The sequence below is a fragment of the Dinoponera quadriceps genome, unplaced genomic scaffold, assembly GCF_001313825.1.
Source record: "Dinoponera quadriceps isolate SergipeBrazil2010 unplaced genomic scaffold, ASM131382v1 scaffold113, whole genome shotgun sequence".
In the NCBI taxonomy this organism is placed as follows: Eukaryota; Metazoa; Arthropoda; class Insecta; order Hymenoptera; family Formicidae; genus Dinoponera; species Dinoponera quadriceps.
In genome coordinates this window covers 1350402-1367591 of record NW_014554899.1, presented here as the reverse complement: position 1 = coordinate 1367591, position 17190 = coordinate 1350402, and the positions used below count along the sequence as shown (strand labels likewise).

Below are 17190 nucleotides of genomic sequence, written 5' to 3'. Positions count from 1 at the left end.
GAGGGTGCAATTTGCCGGCGCGAATGGAACGGACCGGCCGCGGGAATATAAAGTAACGAGGCGTACACAACGCGATTTGGACGAAGGGATGATTGGACGACGGGCTGGCGAGCGATATTCATCGATTATACGTGCCCCAATAAATCCGCGAGGACGGCCGGTTATCGGGTTCAGCGGCGATTTCATATTGGCACGAGACGTACAAGCGCGCGTCGCCGCCCGCTCGTGGAATTCGACGTTCACGTGGCGGTTTAATCAGCCCCGGACGAGGATTTATCGACGGCACGCGGAAGACTCTTTCGCATTAAGCCATTAGTTACAATGCCGTCGATATCGGTACGCGTCGCATTACCGAGCTCGCGAAATCGTCGCGTCCGAGTGCGCGCTTTTGTCGACGAAATTCAGCGAAGTTCGATTGGATAAAAAATTGTATTCAAATGTCTCTGCAAACTGTATCAAAACGTAAAAAGAAATACTTGTTTCGATCTTTAAATACGAATGATTAGTCTTTAAACGTCAAATATTTATAAATATATGTATGTATATTCAATGTTGAAGGTGTGAATATTTGAATATTTTAAATCTTTCACGGGGTTTTTTAAAGAAAAGTTTTTACTCGAAATTATGATTTTAGTGTACTAAAAATTAGTTTCTGTATGATGAACTTCAAAATCAATCATTCAGAGCCCAACGGTTGCATACTTTACGTTCGAATTTAGATCTTTTGTTCACTATTTCTTTCCGCTCCGGCAGTGCCAAACGATTCAACCGTCAAATTTACGGTAAAACAGGACGACACTAGGATCCTCTTGAAAGTATTTTTAATTTCAACGAAAAAAAAAATTGATAGAAAAAAAGTAATAAGAGGGGAAAATTTAGAAGATACCCATAGAGATATTTTTCTAGGAACCAACGCATACTCAACGTTTCTCGTAGCTGGAGGAAGATTGATAATTATAATAATTCTACGAGCCGTTATGATCGGTGGCACGCAAAAACTGACGAAGCATCACGCGACGAGACGGTTAATCGTTACTTAAGCCGGGCGTGCTTCTGCGAAGCTCGCTCGACAATGACAACAAGATTTGATCAGCAAGGTGCACATGTCGCCGCGTTATTCTCGGATTGCTCTGTTGGGGTGTTCATCATCGTCACGGGCACGTGTGCGATCATTCATCGGTTCCTCACGCCGTGTGCTGCCTGCCATCTCATTCAAGTCTTCACGGGGATCAATATCCAATTACATCGCGGGGATTCGTCCTGCCCACATCTCCACCGAACACGCGGTCCCGCGTTTGCCGCCGCCGATTGAATTCCGCGGCCGTTTAATCCCGCGATGAGCCGCGGCTGTTTGCTTTGGTCGTCCGAGTTTTACCGGTCTCGACCCTCCCGTCGTGCGCGGGACCGATCACTTAATACACCCGCCTCTCGCGGCGTAATTTCGACGCAGAAGCAACCTCCTCTCCAGGTCCAAAGTTGTCTTTTCGTCCGCCGTAAGGAGCGACTCGCATCGCACGTAATGGCCTTGGCATTTTTCATACGAGATTCGCTGCATTAATCTGGACATTCCTCGCGTCTTTTTCTTTTTCCTTTCCCATCGGCTTTTCTCGTGAGGGTTTCATTCGCGAATTATCGGGATCGACCAGTGAGTCGAGATAAACCAGACGATCGTTCGGTTTCTTCGGCCGAGCTTCCACGGCGATTCGATATCGGCCGGCGCCCTCGGGCGCCGCTTTAACACGTAACGTTTGTGTGGTTTTTCGTCGACTGACCGATTAACAGCACCTGTGCATCCCGGGAGAGGGAGAAAACACGCCATGGCATTCCTCGACGGCGCTACCGAGCAGGTAAGTGCAATCCTGCGCGCCTCGACGTGCCGTGGACGTCTCGGCGAGACTCGTCGATGAAACTCGCGTATATCAATTCGTAACGAGATCCATCACGAGCTTGAGTTACGTGCGGAGCAAAGGATTGGAGGATTGGAGGAACCGTTCCTCTCGCTTCCGGCCATGAGGGAAGATAAACCAGCCCGGCAAACGGCTGTTTTCGCGATTGGCTTCATTAATACCGACCAACATTACGTAAAAATCGCGGAGCTACGACTCGAGAAGCTCGCCGAGCTTAGCCCGCCCGAAAAATTCGCAGTGGTCCGAGCGGTAAGTCCAGCTGCTGAGATTCGAATTCCAAGTCGCATTCAGCGACAAGTCATCGACGAGGCCCGCACGTCGACGCGCTCCGATCGATCGATTTCTCCAGAGGGACTCTCGGAAAGTTTGCCTTCGGCCACGGCACGGCTGCCTGCACCGGAGACTCGAGGCTGTCGATCAACTGGCGATCAGCGGGACGATTTGCACGAGAGACGGAACCAATCGTCCACCGAAACCATAGTCTTGTCCTTCTTACATTAAGAGCGCCTCCTTATTAATCGCAACGCACACACATGTATCTGTTTGATCGCCTCTAACCACGCCTCGTGCTCGCTTCGTGTTTTCCTCATCTTGCCAGTTTGTTGCGTGTTGCCTTGCTCTTTCGTGCCTTGTTTCCGCTTCTCGCTTGACGCCTACAGCTCCCAGGCTCTCTCTTCTTGGAGGTCCGCTCGCGCTTGCTCGCTTTCGAATGCTGAACACGGGCGATGTTGATTTCGACCGATCCGCGGCGCACACCCACCGAGAGCTCTTCTCGCTCCCGCAGCCGGCTTTTCTTTTCCGTGCACTGTGCGGATTCACGGAAACGTGAATCCGGCGGGAGATACACCGGCACAGTGCACCGAAATCGTGAGAAACGCCGGCCCGATCATCGTTGAAAATAGACGAGGAGCCTCGCGGATCCTACGCCCGTTCATCGCGTTGCGTAACGGGAGAATCTTTGCGACTTGTAATTTGCGAGTGACCCGCGAGGCGACGCGGAAGCGTATCCTCGTTGAATATCTCCGACGAGAGGCGCGGATTACCTCGTCGCCGGGCCGCCGACGCGTCGAATGGTCGAAATGAGCGTTTCCCCGCGTCGATCACCTCGTTCTAGACGCGCGATTAATAACCGAACCGATCCTCATTGCTGAAAAGTGTCATCGGGCGGTGGCGGCAAGTCGCAGATCAACTGGGTAACCGCCGTGGCGATAGCGGGCCCGATAGTCGGCCTGAGCGTGATCGTAATGATCATCTATCATATACGGCGCAGCAGAAGGAAGAAGCGGGACAGGCATTACCCGGACGACTCGCATGACGCGCCGGACCGGCCGATCTTGGACGGCGTCACTATCAGGGACATGCTGGAGATGACTACGAGCGGCAGCGGCTCGGGTAGGTCGAACTAAATTAAAGCCGGCCGCTCGAAAAGTAGATTGAACGTAGAACGACGATGTCGAAAAACGACGGTGCCGAAGTACCGCGCCGAAGGCTTCCGGCGGAGGCGTCCGTTCTCTTTCTCGCGAAGACAACGTCGCGATCGTGTGTGCCTACACAGAGAAAAATATCATTTTACTGCCGTGAGAAGCAATTACTCAGTTCACTTTTCTTCTTTTTAAGGACGCATTGCCCACTAGTGCAGTGTTTTCAGTGGCGTCTCAAAAGGAAGCTGCTCAAATTTAATATTTATTAAACAAAATTAGGTTTCTATATATTTATTTCATTATTAATTTGAAACGAAGTTGAGATAGACACACATATATATATATATTTCGAATATACTATATATTACTATAAATTATGAAGTATTATAAAAAATACCAACTTTAATTATAAATATTTCAGTTCTCGAATTATCGACCTTTTCTAATTGAATAAGCAATGAGTTAGATAATATTTCAATATGTACGCAGTGCTGGCTTTATCGAATTCTTATCAAACTCATTTCACCTTATAACCTCCTTTACAGTGGAATAACTTTTGATTCCGGCTCTGAGTTACTATCAAATTTTTAGTGCCATTTTTAAATGAATTGTAGATAATTGTTTTAATTATTTTGATTTATGGGCAATATATCCTTAAGTAGTGGTTATCTTCAACAAAAAATATCTCCTTGATAATAGTCTGAAAATAATAATAACAAAGTCAGAATACATTTTGAATAAGTTTAACACTTATGATCAACTTATGATTTGCGGATATATGAACATATAAAATACTCGAAACAATGTGACATCTACTTGAATGCAGGATGTATTTTTCTGTGTGTATATCGGGTCGCCCACAATCGAGCGATAATTACGAATCTTTGTTCCGTGTTTTATGATGAATCAGGGATGAATCAGGGAGAATGGCGGGAGGGATTTTCGCGCGCGAATTCTTTCCCGCTCACCGCTTCCCACCGTCGAAATCTTGCCGAGCACGTCGGACTTTTAAATTATCATTACGCGACACGCGCGTGTCTGTCTTTGTTTGCACACGTGTATCTACAAATACGTTTACCATAATCGCCTCATAGACGTAATTCGCCGTAACACGTAACGCGCGCGAGTCATCGCCACATTGGAGTCCGGCGAGATTGCTCGAATGACGTAGCTCGCGAAATTCACGATAAATCATCGCGCGCCTTCGATAATAACGTTCTTTTTTTGCGCCACGTCTCGCGAGCGGACGCGCGCGCGCGCGTGTTCGCACACGTTATTTAATTTATTCGTCTCACGGTCGGACTTGATCCACTAACGCGCGACGTGAGTCATCTTCAATCATACTGAAATTTGCGTTCTTCTCCAATGCCCATCCTCTCTCAAGTAGGCCTGCCGCTTCTGGTACAACGGAGCATAGCGCGCCAAATCCAGCTGGTGGAGACCATCGGGAAGGGTCGCTTCGGCGAGGTTTGGCGCGGTCGTTGGCGCGGCGAGAACGTCGCCGTGAAGATCTTCAGCTCACGGGAGGAAAGATCCTGGTTCCGCGAGGCCGAGATCTATCAGACGGTGATGCTGAGGCACGACAATATCTTAGGCTTCATCGCTGCCGACAACAAAGGTACCCAGTGGGAAATTTCGTATGAAATCTAACACGTTTCACATGTCCCATACGGTTCACTCCAATTTTTCTGTCGATTTAATACAAAGTGAATATGTTGACAAATAACACAAATATTATGCCAATAATTAACACAAAATTAATACGTTAATCGACACTGAACTATAAAACGTATTATTTTAATACTTACACACATTGAATACCGACAACACAAAATGTTGAGATAACATAAACACAATATGTTAAATTAACATACGGGCATGTTAACAATTTAACACAAAAATTGTAACAAGGACCGATTTTAATATAAGTATAAAATATTTTTTTACTGTGTACAGCGCGTATTTATTTATTACGCGCCTGTTTGTTTCTTTCTTTTTTTTTGTATGATTACATTGCAAATCTAAATGTGTTATTTTTATACGTATAAACGTCTAAAAATGATATATTTGACTGAAGTTTCTTTACATGTTTCTTGCTGTTTTAGATTATGTCATATAAAACATCTAATCGCGTTAAATTATAAGTTAACGCATTCAATCATGTTATTAACGTGATTTAAAGCAGCAAGAAATATGCAAGGAAAGCCTCAGTTAAAATGACACTTGGATTTGCAATACAGTTACAAAAGGTTGCAATACTTTTTCTGATAAGTTTCGGAACGTATCCCGTGTCCGTAATAGAACTTGTTTCTTAGTCATTCTTAGGAAATATATTTCCTATTGCGTACGGAATTTACGAAACTTATTTAAAAAAAAGTGTTGCAACCTTACATACAAGTCAATCAACAGAAACGAGGACGCGGGTGGTACGCGACGTGTCGAACGCATCTGCCGCCCCCCGCGTACCACTTGAGTTCGAAAAAATTCCGTCAACTCTGAAAATCACCGGGATATAGATTTTTCAAGATTTAACAGAATTAAAAGAATACGATACGCTCTATCAAAAGTAGTAGCTCGTTCTCGAGAGGCGAATTATCACCTGTCGGAGAACAGCTATGAAGAACATTGCGATAATATTGAGAGAACGTTTTATCTTTGGAAGTATACACTCTTTATCTCTAATGGACAGAGACAATTCGCTCGGGATACACGAAAAATATCGACTGGTGTCTCATCGGTTCCCCGTTACATATTTCACAATCTTATTCTCGTATCGCTTCTCTGCGAGAAAGAGAGATAGAGAGAGAGAGAGAGAGAGAGAAATACCCCGCGATCAGAGTCAAGTCGCTGGAACAAAATCGCGGACTGATCGATACGGTTTCGCAGATAACGGCACGTGGACGCAGCTGTGGCTGATAACGGATTATCACGAGAAGGGTTCGCTCTTCGATTACCTCAACAGATCGACCGTCGATACGAACGGTATGATAAGGATGGCCTTGTCGATCGCCACCGGCTTGGCGCATCTTCACATGGAAATAGTCGGCACGCAAGGCAAGCCGGCTATTGCTCACCGGGACCTGAAGTCAAAAAATATTCTCGTGAAGACTAATGGTACCTGCGCCATAGGCGACCTCGGACTGGCCGTCAGGCACGACGTAATCACAGATACCGTCGACATTCAGCTCAACAACAGAGTCGGCACGAAGAGATACATGGCGCCCGAGGTAATTATCATCGCCATGCGAAACGGATTCCACCGGTCTAGGATGTGAGAGAAACGAGAGTCCGAATATCCCGTTCTCGACGCGCCGAGGAGGAAACGAACATTCGAGTCTGAATCGTAACTTCTTCTTGACAAAAATATCAATCGAACTTAACGGTAGGCCCTGATAACGAGACGACTTTCGATGATGTTTGATTAACTGACCTAGTTTTTTTTTTAGCGGCTAAAGAGGAAATATTGTTATTCTATTTGGAGAAACGAGATATCGTGTGATGTGTAATTAGCTCGGAATAATTAACTAAAAATTTTGTCTTATTGGCGGACAAAGAAGACTCAGGGATGGAAAATGATGAATGTTAGAAGTGTGATGTCTTATGTGTTGCGAGATAACGGGGGAAGGGGAGGGGGAATTCGCGGCAGGCCTGCACTCGGTCAGCGAGGCAGCTACCTCGGCAGTTCGCACGAACCGCTTTCTGCTTTCAGGTTCTTGAAGAGACGATAAACATGAACCACTTCGACTCGTTCAAGAGGGCGGACGTGTACGCGCTCGGCCTGATCCTCTGGGAGATCGCCAGGCGTTGCAACGTTGGCGGGATTCACGACGACTATCAGCTGCCCTTTTACGATTTGGTGCCTTCCGATCCGACTATCGAGGAGATGCGGAAAGTCGTGTGCACCGATCGACAGCGGCCGTCGATACCGAATCGATGGCAGTCGATCGAAGTGAGTAATAAAGCGAGCGAGAGTGGAAAATGACATAAGACGTCTCAGTTCTTACGACAATTTTTATTTTACCGAGAGATTTTCTATGTGATTTTTAGAATTAGTTTTTCCTCAGCGAAAAAGTCGAGGGTCATTACTTGTAGCAACTTTTCAATTTTCAAAATATCTTTGTGTGTGTGTGTCTTAAATTAAAATTCTGTTAAATTAAAATTAATTTGAAATTAATCGGAGAAAATAATTTTGTTGTCCATTTGGTCGACCGAAGCTTAGTTTGCGAAAAGCTCCGCTTTTTCAATCGCTTATATTTCAGAAACTATTAATATCTTGGCATTTTAACGTTGAGAAAAAATTGAGAAAATCTCTCGATAAATTGATATTTCTAGAACTGGGACATCCTGTCCCTGATTTACCCTGACTTTTTTACCTCTGATAATTATAGTCAGTTCACAGTTCATATTCTAAAATAATCGCGTAGCAAAAGAAATTCTGTGCGAATTGAATATCGATTCGATGATTAATTTCTCAGTTAATCGCGTGGGTTTACATGCAGATGCTAATAAGATTGGACCGGCAATTAATCGGTCCTGTCCTCTCTCGTTTCAGGCTTTGCAGGTGATGTCGAAGGTGATGAAGGAATGTTGGTACCACAACGCGGCCGCCAGGCTGACCGCACTCAGGATCAAGAAATCGCTCGCTAATTACGGCGCTATGGAGGACCTGAAGTAGATTAAGCTTTCGTCGGGCTCTTGGACGGAAAGAGCGACGGAGATCGATTGGTAACGTTGCATGCGCCGGACGTGACTACGACTCGAAATTCGACGCGTTGGGGCTCCCGGCGACGACGGCGCGGGGAGCGCGAGAGGAAGGTTGCTCCGAGGACTGTATATACCGAGAGATATTCCGAGAAGTCGCGAAGAGTCGGAGAAAGACTGGCTGAAGTTATGGGGTTCCTTCATGCGAGACAGGCCTCGACGCCCGAGCAGTCTCGAGCACTGCTCGAGCGGTTGGTATCGTAACGCGGCAAGACGTGGGCAGAAAAGTAGAACGGACGACCGACGTATTGCGGTGGGAAGAAACTTGGTCACTTCAGTAGTCCCGATGTGCAACGCGGCTCGATGATCGGCCGCTCGAGCGAACGGGTCGGCAGGAAGTCGCGCGACACGCGTTCGGTTAATCGAACGATCGCTCGGTTGGCATGTCACACACATATACACACACTTACACACGCATGACACACACGTGCAAACGTATACACACACATACACTGACACTGCTGTATATTTATTACGATATACATATATTAATGTTAAGATAACGAAGTATACAAATTTATTATATAGTGACGTTTATTGATTACTACTAATGAGTAACGGTACATTCGTATATTAATATATATATACACACGCATAATTATATATTATATATATTCGTTATCGAAGACTAACCGATTCGATTAACCGAACCAATGATCGTGATCTCCGGGCGATTCCGCGAGCGATGTTCACCCTCAGACGAGACGATCGACGCGTGCGCGCGCCGAATCGCCTGGGGTGATCGGGACGTCGCGCGAGATACGAACGTATCATCGGCACGGCTCAGCGAATGGATGCCTCGGTTGCGGAAATGACATGCGAGAAAGACCTCCGACGTCGGGATGACACTTTTCTGCCTAAGTTCCGAGGATTCGCCGTTAGAAATGCGCCGTTTCACCGGCGTGCGTAAAGAGGGAAGGAGAAAGAAAGGGAGAAAGAGTGAGACCTGAGACACATTGGGAGCATATACCATACACTGTTTATACAAAAGAGAAATGCATATCTTTTGGTTTTCCCTCCTCTCGAGAAAGTGCCGAGTTCGTCGGTTCAAGCGATTGTACAGGGTAGTTAGAGAGAGAGAGAGAGAGAGAGAGACCGGACAACGCTGACCGGCCTACCGATGGACGAAAGCACATAAAAAGAATACAGAAACGGCGTCCAGTAAATTCGAATTATACGTGTGTGAAGCGGCGTCTTTCTTGTCGAGCGAGTGAGAAACGTTCCTCGGGGAATGCGACGGGATCCTTCGGTCTTTTGGAGAGGCAGGAAATCACGCGTTATCACCGTGACCGCCGGCGAGATCGGCGAGGAAGGAACGCTTCTCCTTCCTGCGCGCGACAATTACCGCGAGACCTTTGGCGCATCGTCCGGTTTTGTTTGTCGACCCTATACGTATACTCTTAGTATGTAGTAGGACACATCCGAATATTTTGCTCAAGGCGAATATTTTTGCGTAACAAGACAGAAAATGAACGCGTAATAGTAACGGCGGGACTTTCGAGACGTGTTTCCTTTGTAACGCAGGAGAGCTGAAAATTGAAGGATGCTGAGCTCAAGAGCGCGTGTGTCGTAGCGTGAAAGGAGCGTGTGAGAGCGTGTGAGGTGCGAAAGAGAGGAAGAGGGGGAGAGAGAGAGAGAGAGAGAGAATGTAGAGAAAGCTAAATTGCGACTGATACGAGAAGGAAAGGAAGAAACGAGAAGACAAATTCGATGAAAAGAAAATTATTGGAGAATCTATATTTTCGGGAATTTTTTGCATGGAAGAGAGAGAGAGAGAGAGAAAGAGAGAGGTACGAAGTACAGCGAACGTGAAAATATCGATGAGCGGATGCGGTCAGGCAAGAGAAGGAACCAAACGCGGTCTAATCAGCATAGTTTCGAACATTTCTCAACGTGATTGTGATCGTTTATGTGATTTTACTTCTACTTCGTTTTTAATCGTGCGATTTCGTCGGCAATGCGACTCTCAAACTTGTCGCGGAGGAATTTTATATAGTTTTGTTTGTTTTACCTTTATTAGAAAGTATTTTCATCACGACAATGCGGAAATGTTCTTCTCTAGTCAATGAACGAGCAGCCGCGCTTGGTGTCTCTCCGGCGTGATCGCATCTAAGTATTCCTCGGATTATTTCCACATCGTATCTCGTATTATCAACGTAACTGCGCTGCATCTCGACGGCTTTTGGAAAGGGCTCTTCTATCGATTCGTTTGTCATCCCGGTGTGACATTTCGTGGGTTCGAGCATTCCCAGACGGGAGGTCGAAGGTGAATTTCGTTCGTACACGTCTGCGCGCTGTATTTCAGTGGGTTGGAAAAAAAAGCAATCGTAGTGCTCGAGAGAGAGAGATAGGTACGTAAGTTTGGTATACCGCGAGACTGATGAGAATGCGACGAGTATGCGTATGGGTGGTCTCTTTTGCGAAAAAGCACGGTGATTATAATTATCGGGCGGCGAACAGGAGGGAGCGTTCTCCGGGTGCGTTTATCCGCGAGGGATGGAGAACGCGAGCGTCTCCTCTTCGTCCGTGGTGTAACTGATTATATCGGATAATAGAGTGTATAGTGTATACTTCCTGGACGAGGCGAGAGAAGGTGGAATCTACGGAAAGGCGAGGTCGACTCGGAGCGAAAGATAGCGAGCGTGAAGGAAGAAGTCGCGTGAGGCGGAAAAAATTCAGGTGAAAAGGGAAAGAAAAAAAAAAACACAGAAAAGGAAGAAAAACAGGAGAACACAAGAATCTTCGTCATCCAATAGTCAACGTAAAAGTCTGCGAGGTTACAATTATTACTATACTATAGACGAAAGCGGAGGATCCTTCGAACACATAATCGTATTTTTGTATTGTTTTTTACCGATGACGTCGCGCGGACGTCACGCTAATTTTCCTCTTCCGTTTTCTACTTGCTCGCAACGTTCCGACCCAGTTGTAGAAAAGTTTTCCGGCTCGCGCGCGTTCCCCATACCCTAGTTCTTCGCGGACTTCGGTGAGGGCAGCTCTTGATTCATGCGACTCATGTGATCCGGGAAGAACGATTTGTCACATTGCTACACAGAAAGAAATTGACCTTCAATCAAAATAGATATTCTTATACATAAGCAAGAATATTATAATACTCTTAGAAGATTTTTAGTCTTGTATTAAGTTCAACCAATACTTGCATCAATACAAATTCAATCAAATCAAGAGTAAAAATCTTCCAAGAAGGTTATAACGTACTCGCTTATATATGGGAACATCTATTCTTGATTTAAGAATTAAGGTTTTTTTAACTACCGAATGCAAGTTTCCAAGTTTTACAGAAATCTTAGATCTTTATTCAGTCGTATCAATCGAGAACAATCCGCATCGCAGTGACGCGATAGAGACGTAAGAGTACGACGTAGACAGACAAGACGTGTCTCTAAAAAGGAAGCAAGTCCCTCATTATTATTGGAGGAGCCTTTTTCGTCCTCCCACATTTTCTCTCCCACCTGGCGAACAAGACGAGACGGGCGGCAACGAATCTGCACGATTCGGTTGTAACAGAGTGACGTCACGCACTCGTCGTGGATTGCAATTCACCGAAAGACTGAGAATCTAATGTTCAACTAGTAGATAATGAGCGCGGCTCCCAATGAACCGTCGCTCCGAAGGCGGAGCCTCGTTTCTTCGCTCGCTCCCCGTACACATTCCTATTATGACACGTAGGTTAATTTATCATTACGTAATTAAATAACGATAGTCCGTGTGCATCGGCGGGATCGCCTCGCGGTGACGTTTTTTATACTTACACTGTGCTCTCACGAGAAGCGCGCGCGCATCCGTCGATCCGCGACGCCGCAAGCTCGACCGGTGTCTCCCCTTTACAGCTGTTTCCATACTGCTAGTACAACTCTCTGTGCCAATACCCGATCGAATATTAATTAAAGCGAGAGAGAGAAAGAGAGAGAAAGAGAGAGAGAGAGGAGAGAAAGAGATACGGATAATAATAATGTACGCTGTGTTCCCACAAACTGCACCCGTGCACCCGCGAACCGGGAAAAATATTTTCTGTTATGCTCAACGTCGACTACTCAAACGATATCTCTCAAAAACTATGCGGGTCTGGGATTAGAAATCAGATGTTACCTGAGTCGAAATCTTGATCTACTTAGTTCTATATTAAGTCTTCAAGTGGAGAAAACAAATAAACCTCCCATTTGCACTTATAAGGCCCCTCTGATGTTACAAAGGGAATTTGTACCAGTGTTTAACGGTGGAATGGATGAATGTGTTCTCCAGGGAGAGTCGCGCAGCGTTCCGATATTTCGCATAGGAGAAAATTGGAATAATTTGTGAATAATCTCTGTGCACAGCGGCACAGAAAAGAGATAGTCTTAAATTAAGAAGAGATATTCTCAAATGTATAAACAAGAATATTATAATATTCTTAGAAAGTTTTTAGCCTTGAATTTAGTTCAAGTAATACTTGCGTGAAATTGCGTGAAGACCACTCGAGGAAATTTTCAGTTCTCAACGTTAAGTCCTAAAATGGAGGAAACGGAAATAACTTTCCATTTGTGACATCAAAGGGAGCACAATAGAAGACTTTTGAATACTTAATGTAGAACTAAATAGATTTAATGCAGAACTGGAATTTCGACCTGGATGCGGAATGAGTTCTCGTGTGACAACGAATTCTCTCCGTCGAGTGTTTGTTGCATGTTTGACAGAGAGTAAGCGGAATAACGCAGAGAAGAGCTCGCTCGGATCATTCGCAACGGCGGCCGCACGCAAATTGGTGATATCTCAGGACTCTCGAATGCGGAAACGATAAGATATTTTTCCTGCTCGCGCACTCTCGTATCCACCGCGCCAGCTACATTTCCGGGCCGCGACACCCCCCGACGTCGCTCCCGATCTCGTCTTGACGTCAGTCGCGGTTTATCGCGGTTTACAACTGGGTCGCCGAACCGTCGAACAGTCTGACTCATATCCGACGAATGCCGAACTGCCAAATGATATTTCATCCTCCTCCGTATCCCTTTCCGCTCCTTACTGTTTAAGCTCCCCTCCCCCCTCACACACACACTTGTACAAAAGAATAACAATAAATTAGAAGAGAGAGAGAGAGAGAGAAATGAAATGTTTGCACACGCGGCACTTACGACCGCATCGCGATTCCGTTAGTGGGAAGAAACTTGTACCTTTAAGGCGATTTACCGTCTATTTCGTTTTGTGCTTTAGGTGATACCAGTGTTTAACGATTACCGGTGGAATGGATGAATGTGTTCTCCAGGGAGAGTCGCGCAGCGTTCCGATATTTCGCATAGGAGAAAATTGGAATAATTTGTGAATAATCTCTGTGCACAGCGGCACAGAAAAGAGATAGTCTTAAATTAAGAAGAGATATTCTCAAATGTATAAACAAGAATATTATAATATTCTTAGAAAGTTTTTAGCCTTGAATTTAGTTCAAGTAATACTTGCGTGAATAAAAATTCAATCAAATCAAGAAAAAATATTTTCTAAGATTATAATATTTTTTGCTTATATATGAGAATATTCTATTTTTCATTTACGACTAATTTCTTTTTTTATATACACATTGAAGAGCCCCCCTCTTCTTGTTTCTCTTAGTCCCAAGACAAATACGTAGATCGTATACGTTTCGGTAAAAAAAGAATTATGTGATATTAGTCTACTAATGACGAATTATTTTGCACTTGAGTCCTGTAACTAAAGAGTGATTGTTAGTAATAAATGTAATCGGAACAGTGCGACTCTCCGATTGGGAACATTGCGTATTATATTGTACGAATAAGTTAATTAGCGATTGCTGAAGAGTCATAGACCAAAAATCGTTTCCACTCGTTTGGATGGTTCAGAGGAGGTGTCGCGTATATCTTGACTATAAGACCTCCGAACAAAGAGCTTTTATTCTATTTATTTCCCTCCCTTTTTACTAAACAAGTGTCTCTATTAATAATCATCGCGATATTTTGTTGTTTATAGTTGATTTCCCTCGTTTCCGTCACTTGCGTTTTCCTCTTGCAGCGTTGTTTTACATTCGAAGCGCGAGTCCCTCCAACCGTTTTGGGCAGATTCGCGATAACTTCGAGTATTTGTTTTCGGTTACGTTATATGAAGTTCTAAATAACGTGTGCGATAGATTCGTCACGATTTTCAGATTTGATCATGCGTGTCTTTTTTGTACGACGTGGACGTCTAAATTGATCGAGATTTATGACTTCGTTTATCTCGTCGCTTGATGCGACAGCAAAAATTACGGCAAACGATGGACGAGTAAGCTTGAAGAAGAAAGAAAAATTTAGGTTGCTTGCAGACTCGCGAGATTCTCTCCGTTTCTGTTTAAGTGCGTTATTATTTTAGAGAGTACCCTTACACTAGTAACGTTAGGATAAGTTTATCGACGCATTATCGCCGTATCTCATCATTTCTATTCTCCGTTTCCCGTTTCCATTGTATAATACTCTGTACATAATGGTGTAAATGTTCATCGACGACTTACATATGGATAGAACGAGCACTTGTAATTTTCGTAAAACGACGGACGGGTGAGTTGGTGAATGGTAACCGTATTTCCTTTGATTACTCGTAACGTTCGTAACACGGGCATGTCGCGTCTCTATTACTATTTTTCCATCTGCAAATGTATCGTGATAAGTGTAGTTTCTGTACACGGAAGGTTGTTGCTGTTAAAGATTTATCTCGAGGCGAAGGAGAAATTTGCGAACTTGTTGTCCGCTCATATTGTAATAAAAATAAAAGGGGATACTAAGTCAAGGAGTTTCAATGTGTTAGATACGGATCGAGGTATCGTGCACGATAGCGCGGTGAAATCTGTATCTCGTCGAGTCGAGTTGCCCGTGGTAACGTACGGGCAATACCGAATAATCGTGCTATTAATAATCGCTAAAAACAGAACTCGCGAATCGCAAGATTGTATGGTTGCGACGAGGGACGGGAAGGCAGAGCAACAACTTTTTCTACGGACATATTTCGTTGAAGAAGCTTCTTGATTCGGTACACACACCACACACACACACACACACACACACACGCGCGTACACACAAGCATATACTTCAAAGACTGAATGTTTTTTTCTGAAGAAAAAAAGAAAGAAAAGAAACAATCTGTAGTGTATTCGATAGAAGCCACGAACATGCGGGAGCACCGACCGATTCCATGAGTTACCGTTTTTTCTATGAATAATTATCACAATATCATACGTCTCGCGTGTCTCGTGACTTGAGAACCAAAATCGGCTTTACCAAGATCGTTCTATCACTTTTCGATCTTCTTCTTCTTCTCCTTTCATTTTTCGTTTCCCCGTCGGCGCGATCGGACCGCGCTCGGTAAGCGGTCCCTCGCGATTTCGCTCATTTTCCTCATCGGAGAGTCGAAGTTTTCTACGATTTATAAGAAACACAAATCGGTGACTTGTTTAATCGACCATTAATTACTGCCGCTGTATAAAGCGTGCCTGGCGGTGTGGATGGATCTTAATACTGTTAATAGATATACGTACCTAATGTTATTAATTATTATTAACTTCTGATTTGTAATTGGGAATGCGCGAGATTGTTGGAGCCCAGCACGCGGGACCCCCGCGAACACTACGAACATTCTATTATATCACGTAGCGTCTTTGTAATAAATCTAGGCGAAATCGACTCGACGAATCCGTGGGTGGGCGATCACAAAATTCGGGACTCCCGTGCTTTTGGGCTTCATCGATCTGGCTTCTGAGCGGACCCTACTAATAAACGCCATAGCGGTCCGGAGAATAATTAGCTCGAATAAATTAAATTTACTTTAATGTAACTCCTCGTGTGTGTGTTTGCTTCTCGACACCCCCTACGGATTTCGCGCAATCATTAAATTGGATGATGATTATACAGGCGATAAATGAGGAAATTGGGTGAGTGGGAGAATTGTCAGACGTGTATTAAAGATTTCAGGCGGATAATTGAAATTCCACGCAAGAAGTAATGGTAAAAACAAAACGAGTCTCCTGTCAACGAAGGTCTCCCCTCGGAGATTCCTTGCCGGTGTGTGTACGCAGCGCGGGAAATGAAACACAGCCCCCTTCGTACGTACGCGTTTCAGTTTATTTATTAAATTAATGTTGACACAGGTTATTGTGTATGTCGTACAGTGAGACTTGTGTATATGGGCAATAGTTACCTATCTATATAGTAATAGAATAGAATTAAAGTTATCCATTTAAATACAATTGCGACACGTGCGAATATAGCTAGGCGCTGAGCTGCCATTGCCCCATTTCTCGCGGTTCCTCACTCTCCGTTTCCTCTGCCCTCACACGCTCGATAATACAATCACATATATAATTGGGACGAGAAGATCTTCGATTAAATTTGATGTCCGCTCTCGTAGGGCGCGATGCGTAATTATTAATGATCGGTTCTCTCGATCGCGCGGTATTTTCGGATGTTCACGCGCCAATCTCTCCAAAGTAGCGAGCGTTGATTTACTTTCCCGTTCGCGTTTCAAACGTTCTCGTTGCGACGTATCGCGTCTCGTTGGCCAAGTGATTTCGAATTTTCGACGGGTCGTTACAGGTAACAGCGGGCGCTGCACTCGCACATCGTTTAATTAAATAGGTTCGTATTCTGGTTGCTCCGATTTAACCCCTCGAAAATAACACGCCGTGCGGCCGTTGGAAATTCTCTCTCTCTCTCTCTCTCTCTCTCTTTCTCTCTCGCTTTTTTTCTTCCTCGGTTCGTTGTCATAATTCACGTCGCGTCTTTCTTGATTTTTTTTCCGTCGTGGTGTGTTCATGACGCCTGTCGAAATTAAGGCCCGAATTAAGCTTTCGTTTCGTTACTTAAAAATGACTGAAAAACGTTCTATCCTTTTCTTCCGTTTCTTTTGCTCCTTCTTGCCGTTCAATTTCGTGCAGCCGTCTCGGGAGAAATCCTGCCTGGCGATTGTACGATCAACTACCGATGCGGGGAATTTTGAATGATCTTGAAGTCACATATTTTGTGTACGCATGGTCCTCTATCACACATACGTTTGCGAAGACGGCGACGCGGCGTTCGCTTGGTGGCAAAGGGTAAGGTGTTGTGGCGGTGACGGCGGTGGTGTCTTC

The 17190-nt window shown here is 44.8% G+C and overlaps 1 protein-coding gene across 4 annotated transcripts in view; it reads left to right on the top strand.

Moving 5' to 3' along the window:
- The window catches only part of LOC106742458 (TGF-beta receptor type-1), a 38329-nt gene extending 27536 nt beyond the window's left edge, over positions 1–10793 (top strand). For 3 of the 4 annotated variants that reach the window (XM_014615391.1, XM_014615395.1, XM_014615393.1), the window contains exons 4-8: positions 3063–3299; positions 4713–4946; positions 6215–6555; positions 7038–7277; positions 7881–10793. In XM_014615391.1, the coding sequence (XP_014470877.1) occupies positions 3063–3299; positions 4713–4946; positions 6215–6555; positions 7038–7277; positions 7881–8003 (1175 nt within the window). In that variant the 3' untranslated portion in view covers positions 8004–10793. The remainder of the gene's footprint in view (positions 1–3062; positions 3300–4712; positions 4947–6214; positions 6556–7037; positions 7278–7880) is intronic. The other variant, XM_014615392.1, reaches the window with a different exon arrangement.
- Positions 10794–17190: the final 6397 nt, after the last annotated feature.